Genomic DNA, 15,476 nt, shown 5'->3' with positions numbered 1-15,476 from the left:
AAATAACTATGAAAAAAATACATATATCATTAATCATTTTAAATGTTGATTACATGCTGAAATGTTAATTTATTGGATATACTGGGTCAAATGAAATATATTACAGTCATGCACTGTGTTTTGAAAACTGTGTCATTAGTGATTTTGGCATTGTGCGGACACCACAGATTGTACTTACACAAACCTAGATATATGTAGTATAGCTTACTATACACCTAGGTCCTAGGATCTATTGTATAGCCTATTGCTCCAAGGGTACAAATCTGTACAGTATGTTACTCTACTGAGTATTGTAGGCAATTATAACACAATGGTAAATACAGTGTACATAATCATATGTGCTCTACTTTTATATGATTGGCAGGTAGCACAGTAGGTTTGTTTACACCAGCATCACCACAAACACCTGAGTAATGTGTCACCACCACAATGCAGTGGCTATGATGTCACTAAGCAATGGGAATTTTCAGCTCCATTATAATCTTATGGGCCCATCATCATATATCAGGTCCATTACTGACTGAAACATTGTTATATAGTGCATGGCTATATAAAAAACAATTTTAATTTTCTTCTTACTTTTTTAATGCTGCTACTAGAAAATTTAAAATTATGCATGTGGCTCAAACTATGTTTCTTTGGATAACATTGAGCTATAGAAGCCACATTTTTGTAATATTGGCTCTGTCATAATATGAATGTAGTACAACCTTCCATGTTATTATGGTCTTTTAAATTTTTTAAAATAAAATTCTCTAGTTTTCTGTAGAGTTCTTATATAACTTTTTCTAGATTTATCCCCAGGTATTTGACACTATTATACAACTAGAGGCCCAGTACATGAATTTGTGCCTAGGTGGGGTCTGCCGGCCCAGCCCCAATAGGGGCAGATTGGGGCTGGGCCTGTCAGGAGGAGATGGCGGGATATTGGCTGGCTGCCCCGCCCTGATCAGGGCCTGATCAGGGCCAGGTCAGCTAGGGGGAGGGGCAGCGAGTGATTGGCCGGCCAGCCATGCCCCCTATTGGGTTGGGGGGGCGATCAGGGGCGGGTAGGCTGGGGGAAGGGCTGTGAGCCAATCAGGGTGGTGGGGACCCATTAGGGGTGGGGCCGACCTGGGGGGAGGGGCTGCAGGAGGTTGGCCAGCTAGCCATGCCCCCTATTGGGGTGGGGGTGCAATCAGGGGGGTGGGGCTGCAGGCCTATGGTGGTGGGGTGAGTCAATTGGGGGCTGGGTTAGGCAGGGGGGTGTGGAGGGGCACATTTGGCCAGCTGGCCCCGCCCTTAATTGGGGTGGGAGAGTCCAATCAGGAGTGGCTGGCCAGAGGGAGGGACCACGGGAGGTTGGCCATCCAGCCCCACCCCAATTGGGCCAGTTAGCTGGCCACAGTGGGCATCATAGCGACCGGTTGTTCAGGTGTTAAGGTCCCTGGCTTTTTATATATATAGATTATAAACAGCATTTTTTGTTGCTGGTATACAGACATGACATAGATTTTATTGACCTTTTATCCAGCAACTTTGCTAAACTCATTAATTCCAAGACTTTATATGAAGATTGGATTTTCTATGGGCATGATCATGTGTTATCTAAATAATGACAATTATATTTCTTCCTTAAACCTTAAACCTTTTAAAATCTTAAACCTTACTTCTTTTGCTTGTCTTGCTGTTCTTATTAGTAGTTCCAGGACAATGTGAATAGAAGTGAAATAATGGGCATCCTTGTCATATTCCAAATCTCAAAGCTTTTTTTTTTTTTAATATATTTTATTGATTTTTTACAGAGAGGAAGGGAGAGAGAGAGAGAGTTAGAAACATCGAGGAGAGAGAAACATCGATCAGCTGCCTCCTGCACATTTCCCACAGGGGATGTGCCCACAACCTAGGTACATGCCCTTGACCGGAATCGAACCTGGGACCTTTCAGTCCGCCGGCCGACGCTCTATCCACTGAGCCAAACCGGTTTCGGCAAATGTAAAGCTTTTAATACTTCATTAACAAACATGAGGACAATACGAGTACTCTAAATGGAGTTTATTTGTATTTAAACCACATAATACTAATGTCATAATATTGATGAATTTCTTAGTTATTTTTTACACTACAGCCAACACTCAAAAATCTTATTATTGATTTCAGAGAGAAAGGGAGAGGGACAGAGAGACTAAAACATTAATGATGAAATAGAATCATTGATCAGCTGCCTCCTGCACGCCCCCAACGGGTATCGAACCCGCAAACTGGGCATGTGCCATGACAGGGAATTGAACCGTGACCTCTTGGTTCATAGATCGATGCTCAACTACTGAGCCATACCGGTCGAGCAAAACATTTACTTTTAAAATCTCATCAAAACATACAGTAGGGAGTACTTACTTAAGGATCATAGTCATTGTTTCTTTTCGATCTTTTCCTTGGAAGGGCAGTGTACCAGTGAGCATCTCAAACTACAAAATGGCAGAATAATCAGAGGTATTAGTCAATAGTATAAAATCTCAAGGCCAGAAGGTAAGAAAGTATCATCTTAATTACAACCAAATCTTCTAAAATTGCTATATAATAAAACATGATTTATATTTCTACTCTCTTCATTACTAAACTTCTAAAAAAAAAAGACATTCCAAACCTCACCATTAACACACCAAAAGACCACCAGTCCGCACTCTGAGTATGACCTCGACGATTAACTACTTCTGGAGCCATATATTCCACAGTTCCACAAAAAGAATATGCTTTCTTCTCATGGTCAATCGACTCTTTACTTAGGCCAAAATCTGCCAAAATAAATATAGAATTAATAAATACCTTACAATAATTTGCATATGTAAAGTTTAAACTTAGAGTTCCAATATTTAAATTAATTATAAAAATATTCTAATCCAATACCATGATCGACCTTAAAGGAAATTTATATAGAGTAGAGAAAGTATTTTAATAAAATGAGAAATTTTACCTGTTAATTTGATGTGACCTTCTTCATCAAGAAGTATGCTGAAAAAAAAGAAAGAGACAAAGTCAGAAAATCTTTTCAAACCACTAGAGATTTACAGATGCTAAAACTAAATTACTTTGTTAGGCATCAAATCACCACACTCATTCTAAAATAGTGCTTTAGACGGTGAATAAGAAGGTAAAGGTAAAGGAGGAAAAATGTTATTTTTTGGACACATGACTATAACAAATTCCAAAGGTTAAGCTTTATAAACTTGTATTAATGAGCCGGGTGCACTAGAAAACTAATAGAAAAAGAGACAAAACCTATATGCTCTTCTAAGTTGCTCTTTCTAATGCCTTTCGACAGAGATGACCTAACTAAACTCCCCAGCACAACAGACAGAGGGTCTACATATTTTAGTTGAATGTGCTAGAGTTGTCATTTTCTTGGTCATTTTTAAGGCATCTGACTCAATCATTCTTCCCTAGCTTTTTTTCTGACACAATCAACACAATCTTCTTCTCAACACATCTTCCTCACACTCCTTTGTTTTCATTGACCCATCCTTTCACTGTATACATTCTCCAGTGTTTTATCTTCTAGAAGGTCTTATTCATCTAGTAGCTCAGTGCCTGGCAGAGCACAGACAAATAAAAAATGCAGCCCTCGCTGGTTTGGCTCAGTGGAGAGACTGAAAGGTCTTGGGTTCGATTCCGGTCAAGGGCACATGCCCAGTGTGAGGCGTGCAGGAGGCAGCCGATCAATGATTCTCTCTCATCATTGATGTTTCTGTCTGTCTGTACCTCTCCCTTCCTCTGTGAAATTAATAAAAAAATTTTTTTTAAAAAGAAATGCATGTTGAATGAATGGGGCCAGTCTACAAAGGGCCAATAAGGCATTCTTAATAGTTTGGGCTTCTTTTCAAGGGCATTGAAGACCATAAAAGGTTTACACATGTGTAGAGGGTAGAAATGAACAGATTTACAATTTTAGAAAACAAATTTAGAGGAAAAAATAAGGGGTATTTAATGAGCTCTTAGATATAGGTTGTGATAAAAAAGAAAAAAATGGAGAAGACACTCAAGTTTCTGGCTTTAGCAAATACTGAGTGGAGAGTAACATCATTAATTAAATACTAAACTGTAAGCCAATTGTATTTCTGGATAGGTATCTTAGTATATGACTTGAAAGGTCAAGTAATAAGCTGTTTAACTTATAATCAAAGCTATTTCATAATACAGACATTTCCTTACTTATACTTCTAACTAAAAATGTTAAAGCCAAATTTTGTTATAATGAAATTTTACTGTCAAAAATACTACCAATCTTCCTACGTCATCAATTCAACTATGATTACAATAAAGTTTATCACCAAGAGTAATTCATTAAGGACATATTTTTCAAGTCTCTTCCTAATAAGGGACTTGTTAGCAAAAAATACTAATTTTGATTATACTTGATTATGAAGCAGACCAACACATTTAAGGAATATAAAAGGAATTATTAGGTATGGTAGAAATCATTCTCCCTTCTAACAAATATATGAAAGACAGATTTAAAAACAAAACAAACTTTAAAATCATTCTTGATATTGAGAGGAAAAAAAGAAAACGTGGTTAAAAGGGTATTACTTATAACTTCTAAAGCATTCTTTTAAGTAACCATGTCCATCTATTATCTTTTTTAAAAAGCACATGTTTTTATTCATTTCAGAGAGAGAAAGGGAGAGGGAGAGAGAGATAGAAACATCAGTGATGAGAAAAAATCAGTGATCAGCTGCCTCCCTGCACACCCTCTATTGGGGATCGAGCCCACAACCCTGGCATGCGACCTGATAGGGAATGGAACCCTGAGCTCCTGGTTCATAGGTCAACACTTAATCACTGGGCTACACCGGCTGGGCAAAAACACTAACATATTTTTATTATGAATGTTTAAAGTAACTTTTTCTTCTAAGGATTATATTACTATTACCAGGGATTATATCTTACGTAATGATAGTTAGAAATTGGGAAAATGATGAGAAAAACCCAGTAATTACACGGGGAATAAAAATAGAATTATATGAAACATCCCAAAACAAAATATATGAAAAACCAAACATAAAATGTGGAAGTAAACAATTTCTAAATGATCACTTAAAAGGATTCCAAAGGAGCATTTTCTCTGTTTCCTATTGTAATTATGCAAATTGTGCATGTAACATTGTAATGTAAGTTATATCTAAGTTCTTGATAAAGATGATGGTTGCAAAACTCTGAATATACTAAAAAACATTGAATTGTAAAATTTAAGTGGATGAATTGTATGCTATGTGAATTATATCTCAATAAAGTTATTTTTGCCGAACCGGTTTGGCTCAGTGGATAGAGCGTCGGCCTGCGGACTGAAAGGTCCCAGGTTCGATTCCGGTCAAGGGCACGTACCTGGGTTGCGGGCACATCCCCGGTGGGGGATGTGCAGGAGGCGGCTGGTCGATGTTTCTCTCTCATCGATGTTTCTGACTATCTCTCTCCCTTCCTCTCTGTAAAAAATCAATAAAATATATTTTTTAAAAAAAAGTTATTTTAAAAATTTCTGATAGAGCAAAGCTCTTGTTTATTTCCTTAAAAAGAGGAAAAAACTTTTTTTATTTTAAAAAAATATGTTTTATTGATTCTTTACAGAGAGGAAGGGAGAGGGATAGAGAGTTAGAAACATCAATGAGAAACATCAATCAGCTGCCTCCTGCACACCCCCCACTGGGTATGTGCCCTGCAACCAAGGTACATGCCCTTGACCAGAATCAAACCTGGGACCCCTGAGTCCAAGGCCGACGTTCAATCTACTGAGCCAAACCGGTTAAGGCGGAAAAAACTTTCTTACTAAAAGTGATAAACACAAATTAAAAATCAGAAGTTCGTACAATTTAAATATTAGTAACTGCTGTTATAAAAGCAATGGGAAATTTGCTCAACTCACACTTAAAATCTGAAATCATATGGAGAAGAACATTTTCAATAAACAGTATTTGGAGGAAAGCATTAGCTCTATGCCATACCTCATACCAAAACACTTCTAGATGGAGTTAAAAGTAAAAACAGAAACTATAAAATTAGAAAAAAAATCTGATCATGGGATTGGAAAAGCCTTTCTAATAATAAAAGTCAAAGAAAAAAAATCACAAAAGAAAAGACTGATATATCTGAGGAAAAAAAATACTCGTGTAGGTTAAAATAGCATAAATAAAATAAAAAGACAAACCAGAACAATGTATTTGCAATACAGAGTGGGGACAAAGCAGGGTTACAGCTGTGAGTACGTGAAACAAAGTTTATTCTTGTATTCTTGTTTATTATTATATTAGTTCCCATATGAACAACTGCAATCCTACTTTTGCCCCACTCTGTATATCAAATGGTTAAATTCTTAATTTGTAAAGGTCTCTTACAAATCAATGGGCAAAAATAACATTCCAAAAGAAAAATGGGCAAAAGCCATGAACAGAAAAATCACACAAAAATACAAACATATGAAAATAGATTTCAACCTTATTACAAATCAAAGAATGTAAATGAAAGCAAGATAATATTAGCAGAAATTCTGATTAACAGATATTTAAGCCAGCCAGTATGACTTAGTGGTTGAGTGTTGATCCATGAACCAAAGGTCACCAGCTCGATTCCCTGTCAGGGCACATACCCAGGTGGCCAGCTAGATCCCCAGTAGGGGGCCAGTAGGAGGCAGCCAATTGATGATTCTTATCAATGTTTCTATCTCTCTATCCCTCTCCCTCTCCCTCTAAAAATCAATAAAAACATATTTAAAAAAAGTATGAGAATACATAGTCTTAGCAGAAATGTGAAGCACATGGACTCTAATGCAATGCTGTGATAGTTCTATGAAGTAATTTTTACCTTTTATTACCTCCTAAACAATGATATTACATTGTATTCAACTTAGTAGTATGATTCCTTACTTTTCTGGTTTTAAGTCTCTATAGATTATTCCCAGGCTATGTAGATGGTCTAAAGCAAGTGCAAGCTCAGCCAAGTAGAATTTGACATCTTCTTCTGTGAACATCACCTAAAATAAAAATAATTTTTCTGTCTTTATTTTCTTTTTGTCTGTAATTTTCATTTAAAGTTCCATCCCAGAGTTTAAATATTAAAAAATTATAACTTTGCTATTACATGTAATTTTATCCACAATTTACATACGAAATTTGCAAAATTATCAGTCAACTAATTACTTACTAAATGCTAAATATGCACTGTGGGAGAAAGAATTTTGCATTTTGTTAAGTAACAACTATATTAAGAATATGTGATTGGTGATTGTTGCCCCACCACAGTAATATCTTAGAAATGAAAAGTGATCTTTAAAATGCATGCTGAATTTCCACTACCAATACTTTAAGGATATCTTGTTGATATATTATTGTTTCTAAGAAAACTGTAACTAAAAGAAGGATGAAAGACCAGGATAATTAATCAATTTAAAGTCCTACTTTCAGAATAAATTCAAAAGGTAAAAAAAACCAAAAACCTCTTTTTGGCTCTGATTCTTCAATGTAAGAATCTTGTGCCACTAGAGAAAATATGATAAACGTAATATTGAAATATAACAAAGCTTTAGTTGAAACAGGGTGAGCATAAATAGATTAAAACAAAGATTAATCATATACCTCTTTGGATAAGCGTGTAAACAAATCTCCTCCCCTGAGAAAATCCAAAATAAGATACAACTTCCCTTCAGTTTGAAAAGCTGAATGAAGAGAGAAAATTTTCATTTAATCCACCATAGTTTATTTTCTTAGGCTTATATTAGGTAAAATCATTCATAAATTATTATTTTTAGCAAATTAATAATTATATCATAGATCTAAACTGATTTTTATTTCGAAGATACCCACTGACTTCTCTTAGCTTCCATGTAGAAATATTAAATGTAGTGTTTCTTTTTATGAAACCACTAGAACATTTGTTAGGTTTTCTTCAGGCAACAGTCTCTGAGAAATACAATAGTTTTAAAACATGATCAATAAGAAAAATTCCCCAAAGAAAAAGACTTACTTAAACATGAAACAAAATACAAAAACCATCTCACTTTACTACAGAAAAAAAATGTGGGTTGGTTAGCTTTAATTACATATAGTAGGAATCACCATACATTTACCCACTGCGAAAAAGCGCACATGCCTTTGGGGAAAAGATAGGCGATAACAGTTCCAGGACATTAGGGATCTTTGTTGTTTTTAAGTTTGGCTAACACATTATTATTAATATAATAAAAATTATTATTATTACCTGTTCCTAGGGCTACCCACTCAGACACGATAATGTTTAAAAGAAACATAAAAGTTAAATGTGATAAAAGCTTCTAAAGTGTGGTCAAGTAATGGTTTAATTTCTATGACTTTACTATATATATCTGCTAAACACATAAATATACACAAATATTTATACACATTAGTATATCTGAATGTCATAAGGAAGTGAGGATTGAGGTGAAGTGAGGTGGGAGGTGGTTTATAACTTACCATAATGCAACTTGACAATAAAAGGATGATTAACTTCTACCAAGATATCACGCTCCATTTTTGTCCGAACACGGTCTCGAACTATAAAATATTGCACATATGGCTACATTGCAATAGCTTTCAGAGACAAGCTTTAAAACAAAATGTCTTTGGTGCTTATTTTAAATAAAATTGTGCTTGTATGTATAAAAAAGTAAATCACATTTTATACATCTTACTCTTGAATTTTTAAAATTAATAACTATATTTTTACCAAATTATATAACCAGAAGGAATTGTATATATTTATAAAATCTGTGCTTTTGAGTTAAAAAATAAATACAGAAAACATATTTGATATTGGCATTAACATTAAATTTATAAGTATTTTAATTAAAGTTATAAAAAAATGACCAAAAAAGAGCAACATTTAAAGAATGAGGCATCTCAATGACATATCTATATCTATAAAAGGCTAAGTGTCCCTCTGACTGGTAGCTAGATACGCACTGACCACCAGGGGGCAGATGTTCAATGCAGGAGCTGCCATGATGTGCACTGGCCATCTACACTAATAAAAGAGAAAAATGGTAATTGGCGTACGGCGCTACCCTTTTCATTGGCTAATCAGGGCTATATGCAAATTAACTGCCAACTAAGATGGCAGTTAACTGCCAACAAAGATGGCAGCTAATTTACATATGTAGGCACAATGCAGGGAGGCGAAAGGGAAAGCAGAAAGAAGCCCCCTGCCACTGACAGTGATCGGAAACCCAGGGGGGAGCTAAGAGGTGGGGGGCAGGGCAAAGGCGGCCCTGGGGCCGCCTTTGCCCTGCCCCCCCAGCCATGATCGGAGAATCAGGCGCCTTTGCCGCCCTGGCCAGTGATAGCAGGAAGTAGGGGTGGAGCCAGCGATGGGAGCTGGGCACGGTTGAAGCTGGCAGTCCCGGGAGCTAGGGGTCCCTTGCCTGGGCCTAAAGAGGAGCCCACGATCGCGGGGCCGCTGCAGCTGCGGGTCCCCGCTGCCCGGGCCAGACGCCTCAGCCAGAGGCGTTCTGCAGGGGCAGGGGCGGAGCCTGCAACCGCGGGGAGCTGGGGGTCCCCTGCCCAGGCCTAATGCTTCGGCCAGAGGTGTTAGGCCTGGGCAGCGGCAGAGTGGGAGATCACGGGGAGCTGGGAGTCCCCTGCCAAGGCCTAATGCCTCGGCCAGAGGCATTAGGCCTGGGCAGGGGTGGAGCCTGCAACCGTGGGGAGCTGGGGATCCCCTGCCCAGACCTGACACCTCTGCCGGAGGCCTCAGGCCTGGTCAAGGGGCCGATCCGGTGATTGGTGATCGGAGGGTGATGAGGGTCAACTCCTCTGGCCGAGGCATCAGGCCTGGGTGGGGGGCGGAGCCGGGGATTGGAGGGATATGATGGTCCCCTTGCCCAGGCCTGAAGCCTGGGTCAGAGGCGTCAGGCTTGGGCGGGGGGTGGAGCAAGCGATCAGAGGGAGATGGGGGTCCCCTGCCCAGGCATGATTCCTGGGCCAGAGGCCTCAGGCCTGGGCGGGGGTCAGAGCCAGTGATCGGGGGGAGATGGGGGTCCCCTGTCCAAGCCTGACACCTCTGGCGGAGGCGTCAGGCCTGGGCAAGGGGCCGATCCTGCGATTGGAGGGTGATGGGGGTCAACACCTGAGGGCTCCCAGTATGTGAGAGGGGGCAGGCTGGGCTGAGGGTTACTCCCCCCCCCCACACCCAGTGCACGAATTTCGTGCACCGGGCCCCTAGTATAATAATAAATGGCACCACGGACCTGGCACCAACAAACCAACACTCAGCTTCCCCCAAGTGGGATACAGGCCCTGCCACCACCCTGGAGCGACACCCCACCAAATCGCAGCCAATGCTGCCAAGACCCTGTGGAGCAAAATGCAGCCCAGTCCAGCCCAGCCCGGAAATGGTGGCTGTGGGCGCCAGGTAATGATGTTATGTAGCAATGCCGGGCTTCCTCTCTCTAGGACTAGCCTCCTTAGAGTTTCTTCAGCCCAGGAACACCACTTGCTTTATAGCCAGGTGCAAACATTTTACAGTTTAACCAAATGTTTGTAAAGCGTTTTCCCGTGACTCATTTCATTTGATCGTCACAGGAGTCCTGGAGTAGGTAGATAGGAGACTCAGTAGAATCCTATTTTCATTAGTAAGACGCGAAAAGCGATATTAAAATATTTCTTCTAATTAATTTCCTTTCAATGTGCACGAATCTATGCACTGGGACACTAGTTAAAATATAAAAAAGGGAATAGGTTGCAATACCCCTATCAACCGTATCAGCTCAATTCAACAAACATTCATTAAGCATCTAGAACACATGACAGATATGGGGAAGGGTGGATATATCCCAAAAGATCTATTTTGAGGGGGGAGAAACAGGGGGAGAGGAAATACTATGGTGCAGCTGGTAAGGCAAAGACTTTTTGGAGTTAGAAAAATCTGGATTCAGATTGTGCAATCTTAAGCAAGTTAGTTACTTAAACTCTCTGGGCCTCAGTTACCTTTTATTGATAAAATGGGGATAATACCTCTATACCTCTGGGGAGCTGTGTGACCATTTGAGATGAGGTTTGTACTTTCCAGATTCTGGTATATAAGAGATCTTCAATTAAATGGTTGCGATAGCACCATGGATATGATAAAGAGGTAAAATGATTTATTACTAGCGATATGTAGCATAGGAATTCAGAAAAGGAAAAGATCAGTGTTACTTATATAGGAAGGCTAGAGGGAAAAGGTAGGGTTAGGGACTTTTAGAGTGGAATTTAGGTGGGTGGGAAGAACTGGGCCTAGAGAAGAAAAGTCCAGGTATGGAATACCAACCGCTAGCAGGAACACAAAGGCATGCATGATGAACAGGAAGGAACCAAAACAGTGTGGAAAGTGGGGAGGTGAAGTAGAGAGGATACAGATTATGGACAATTTGAAATGCCAGGAAGAATTTACATGTGACCCTATAGGCAGTTCTCTTTTACAAACCAAACATTTTCCTGAGCAATTCTATATGCCAGGCACTGTGAAGCAAATACAAATAAGTAATGTTCAAGAAGCTCATAATCTGGTGGGAATGACTGACAAGTAAATAAATGATTACAATACAATCTGAGAAGCAGTATACTTGTGTTGGTAGCTCAATGGATTTAAGAGGTGAAAATGATCATTCATTAAAGTTTTATTTTATTTTTTTTCTGTTGCATAATAAGGATAAATCATAGATAACTTCTATTGTTCAAGCCAGAGTGACGGAATGGTTGTGCCAAAGTTTAAATAAAAAGAATGGTAAAGAGAATCTTTTTGGAGGGGGTCAGAGAGAAAGATGAGTTGGTTTTCCTTTCAATTTAAGGTGACCACAGATATTTAAAACACAGAAATAAGACCTCTGGGAAAAATAAACAAAGAAGCTTAAAAAATCCTGTTTCCCTGTCTACTAGTTTTCCACTTCCAACTGGGGGATTTTGGTGCCAGTGACTGAAAATGGTCAAATCAGGAATAGAAATTGATTGCTCTCAATGTCTATGTAGCTCTTTTTCACTGACTTGTCCAGCTAGTGTATCAAATTCAATACCAACCTCTGATTTCATTATCTTGTCCTACCACTACAACTCTGGTGTCTTATATCCAACAGGTCCTTTCTATTATTTATGTGAATGAGGTTCATCACCTAGGCCTGCTGATAATTGTGTCCCTGTCTAGCCCAAATCTTCCCCCTTTCCACTGCTACAACCTTGGATTATGTTCCTATTACCTTAATGTTGGATTCCAAATTTCTACATCCTTAAAAATATTACACAGATCTTACAAAATTTATCACTTAGAAATCACTCTTCTGTTCAGTAAGCAATAAGTTTATATTCCACTTCTACTATTCTACCATAATGAAAACAATAATTACCTGGGGGTCAAAAACTATAGTTTAATGGCCATGCTAATATCTAGATGGGTTATCATGGCCAAATCCTTTCACTGCTCAGAAACTTCCTGCTACCTTCTTTATAAAATGAGAGGCTAGAACAAGATGATTTCTTTTTGTTACGATTATCTTGGGAGATAATTTCCTTATATGTAACACTGATGAGACTTTGTCTAGTTGAAAATGTGCAGTGAGAGTCACTCACTAAAGAATTCTTTCATTTTGTCTGAGGTAGAACTGTGTAATAATTGTAATATTGTTTCGTTTACTTAGGTAAAGACCTAGTGACAAATATAAATCATCCTATAATCAGGAATTTTGATTAAGATGTACTGGTTTATAACAAGGCATGTTTTATGTGTTTATTAGAGGCCCAGTGCATGAAATTCATGCATGGGGTAGGGGGAGGGTCCTCTCAGCCCAGCCTACACCCTCTCCAATCCATGACATCCTTCTCAAAATCCTGGACCACTGGCTTCTAACTGCTCATCTGCCTGCCTGCCTGATTACCCCTAACTGCCCCCCCCCCCAACCAGCCTGATCACCCCTAAGCACCTCTGCCTGCCAGCCTGATCGCCCCTCACTGCCCCCCTGCTGGCCTGATCACCCCTAACTGCCTCTACTTGCTGGCCTGATCACCACCAACTGCCCCCCCCGGCCCCCTGCTGGCCTGGTTGCCCCCAATTGCCCCCCCCCCCCCGCCGGCCTGGTCACCTCATGCAGCCTGCTGCTCTGTCATTTGGTCGCCCCTCACTAACCCCCTGCCGGCTGGGTCACTCCATGCAGCCTGCTGCTCAATCGTTTAGTTGTCCTTCACTAACCCCCCTGCTGGCCTGGTGGCCCCACGCAGCCTGTTCGGTCGTCTGTTCGGTTGTGATGGTCGCTTAGGCTTTTATATAGATAGATTATACGTCAGTTAAACTTCAATAAAGCTATTTTCTTTTTAAAATGTTTTTAATTTTAAGTTAATTTATTTTTATTTTTTAAATTATGTTTCTCAATTACAGTTTACAATTGATATTATTTTGTATTAGTTTCAAGTCAATAAGCTGTTTTTAAAATGAAGAAAAAGGATGTTTTATATTGGTTAAACTCTAAATCTTAATATAGAATTTGTTAATCCTGTCTTGTTGCTGGCAAAGCAACTACATTCCTCTGAAATAATTTTTCTCATATACTAGTTATTAGTTTTTAAATGCCTCTTGGCTTAAACATGAGAGTGAATAAGAAGAAGTGCTATTTATGTTTTTAGGGTGATATATTATGAAATGCTTTAAACAATGGCTTACAAAACCTTTTAGGCCCAATTACTATTTTATTAGGATGAAAAATCCCCACAAGCTCAAGCTAACGCTATTGATTTTTATTTGACCCCATTTATTGTATTAATAGGAATTTTAGAATGGAAAAAGACTTCTGGTAAAACATGGATGTTTTATTCCAAAACGCCATTGAGATTACAATAATGGAAAAATTATGCACAAACTCACAAGGACAGAGAACAGGAGAGGAAGCAGTAGCAGAAGATGTGTAAGTGGTAACTCACACAACAGATCAGAGAAAGCTAAAATCTAAGCCTAAGGGAAGGAAGCCGATGAGTAATTCTTGCCATAGAATCCTTTCCAAATAGCTTTTTGCTATTTCACTCTTAAGCAAGGAAAAGATAGCAAAGGATCCCCAGGCATTTGAGGAAAAAGGCTTTAATATGAAAAAGTATCTGAATAAACAGAAAAAAAGGAATAAAGTAAAAGAGAGACAATGTAAAGACAGAAGAAAATTTAAACAAAACAAAATTCAACCTTGTAATTTACATCCACCAAGAGATTGAAGACCATATGGCACCCATGAAACAAAAAGCTTTCAAAGAGGTAGAGACAAAAGAAGCAGTATTGTCAAGTACAGTACAATGAAAAAAACACACAAAAAGAAATGGAGACAGAGCTCATAGGTTAAAAGACTTAAAGAGATATAAACCAATTGCGAAATACAGATCTTACATAGATCCCAATTCAAACAATTGCAAAAAGGAAAATGAATTATAATAACAAGGACAACTGGAAATTTGAACACTATCTGTACATTAATTTTTAGGTATATGATAGAATTATAGTACTTCTTTCAAGAGTCTTTGTCTTTTAGAGATACATACTAAAATATTTATGGAAGAAATTATACAATGTTTGGGATTTGCTTTAAATATCATGAGTTGAGAAATATTGAAGCAGAAAGAAGGGTATATGGGGTTCTTTATATTCTTCTGTTTCTTTCTGTAAATGTTTGACACTTACCATAATAAAATGTTTTACAAAACATTCTTAGAGAACAAGGAAAATCTAGAAAATTAAAAAGACATCCCATATCTAGTATCATGAATTTTAAAAATTCACAATAAGACGTACTACTAAACAAATTTCAGAACACCAGGGATAAAGAGTAGATTGATTCTAAAGACTTCCAAAGAGGAAAAGCAGCATACACACAAAGGACTAGAAATCAGAATGACAATAAACTTCATAATTCCAACACAGGAAACTAGAAAACAATGGAAACAATGCCTTCAAATATCTGAGGGAAAATTATTTCTGACCTAGAACTTTACACCCAGCCAAATTATAGATTAAGTGAGGAGGTAGAATAAAGGCATTTCAGAAATGCAAGTTCACAAAAAAATTTACCATCCATTCACCCTTTCTGAGGTAGCTACTAGAAGATGTGTTCCACCAAAACTAAGAAAGAAAACCGAGAAACAGGTAGATACAGAATTTAGAAAAGGAGATCTAACACAGCAAAGATGGGAAGGAAATGTGACTCCAGTATATCATTTGGCTCAGAACAATTTTCATAAAGCTGCAATAATGAAAACAAAACATGAAGAGGGAAATTGTGTGAGGATAGAAGTATAGGAAAACTAAATCCTAATCTTCCATATTAGGATACCAATAGGTTATGTCTCCAAATGAAAACAGTAAAAAAATTTGCAATATAAGAGTACTGAATATGGAGGTAAATGGCAGGAGAAGCAGCTAAAGAGGTGAAAGTCATTGTTTCTGGGAGTCGAGAATTGGGATAGGGAGGATAGGTAAAGCACTGCTATTTTATA

At 38.3% G+C, this 15,476-nt stretch overlaps 1 protein-coding gene across 14 annotated transcripts in view; it reads right to left on the bottom strand.

The window, feature by feature from the left end:
- The window catches only part of RPS6KA3 (ribosomal protein S6 kinase A3), a 123,039-nt gene that overhangs the window by 47,494 nt on the left and 60,069 nt on the right, over positions 1 to 15,476 (bottom strand). For 13 of the 14 annotated variants that reach the window (XM_036304392.1, XM_036304391.1, XM_036304396.1 and 10 more), the window contains 6 exons: positions 8,457 to 8,537; positions 7,602 to 7,681; positions 6,894 to 7,000; positions 2,954 to 2,991; positions 2,632 to 2,774; positions 2,377 to 2,447 (listed from right to left, as the gene is read on the bottom strand). In XM_036304392.1, the coding sequence (XP_036160285.1) occupies positions 2,377 to 2,447; positions 2,632 to 2,774; positions 2,954 to 2,991; positions 6,894 to 7,000; positions 7,602 to 7,681; positions 8,457 to 8,537 (520 nt within the window). The remainder of the gene's footprint in view (positions 1 to 2,376; positions 2,448 to 2,631; positions 2,775 to 2,953; positions 2,992 to 6,893; positions 7,001 to 7,601; positions 7,682 to 8,456; positions 8,538 to 15,476) is intronic. The other variant, XM_036304395.1, reaches the window with a different exon arrangement.

This window comes from Myotis myotis, unplaced genomic scaffold (genome assembly GCF_014108235.1).
Source record: "Myotis myotis isolate mMyoMyo1 unplaced genomic scaffold, mMyoMyo1.p scaffold_m19_p_4, whole genome shotgun sequence".
In the NCBI taxonomy this organism is placed as follows: domain Eukaryota; kingdom Metazoa; phylum Chordata; class Mammalia; order Chiroptera; family Vespertilionidae; genus Myotis; species Myotis myotis.
Note: the sequence above shows the minus strand (reverse complement) of the source record. Positions and strands in the feature narration are given on the sequence as shown.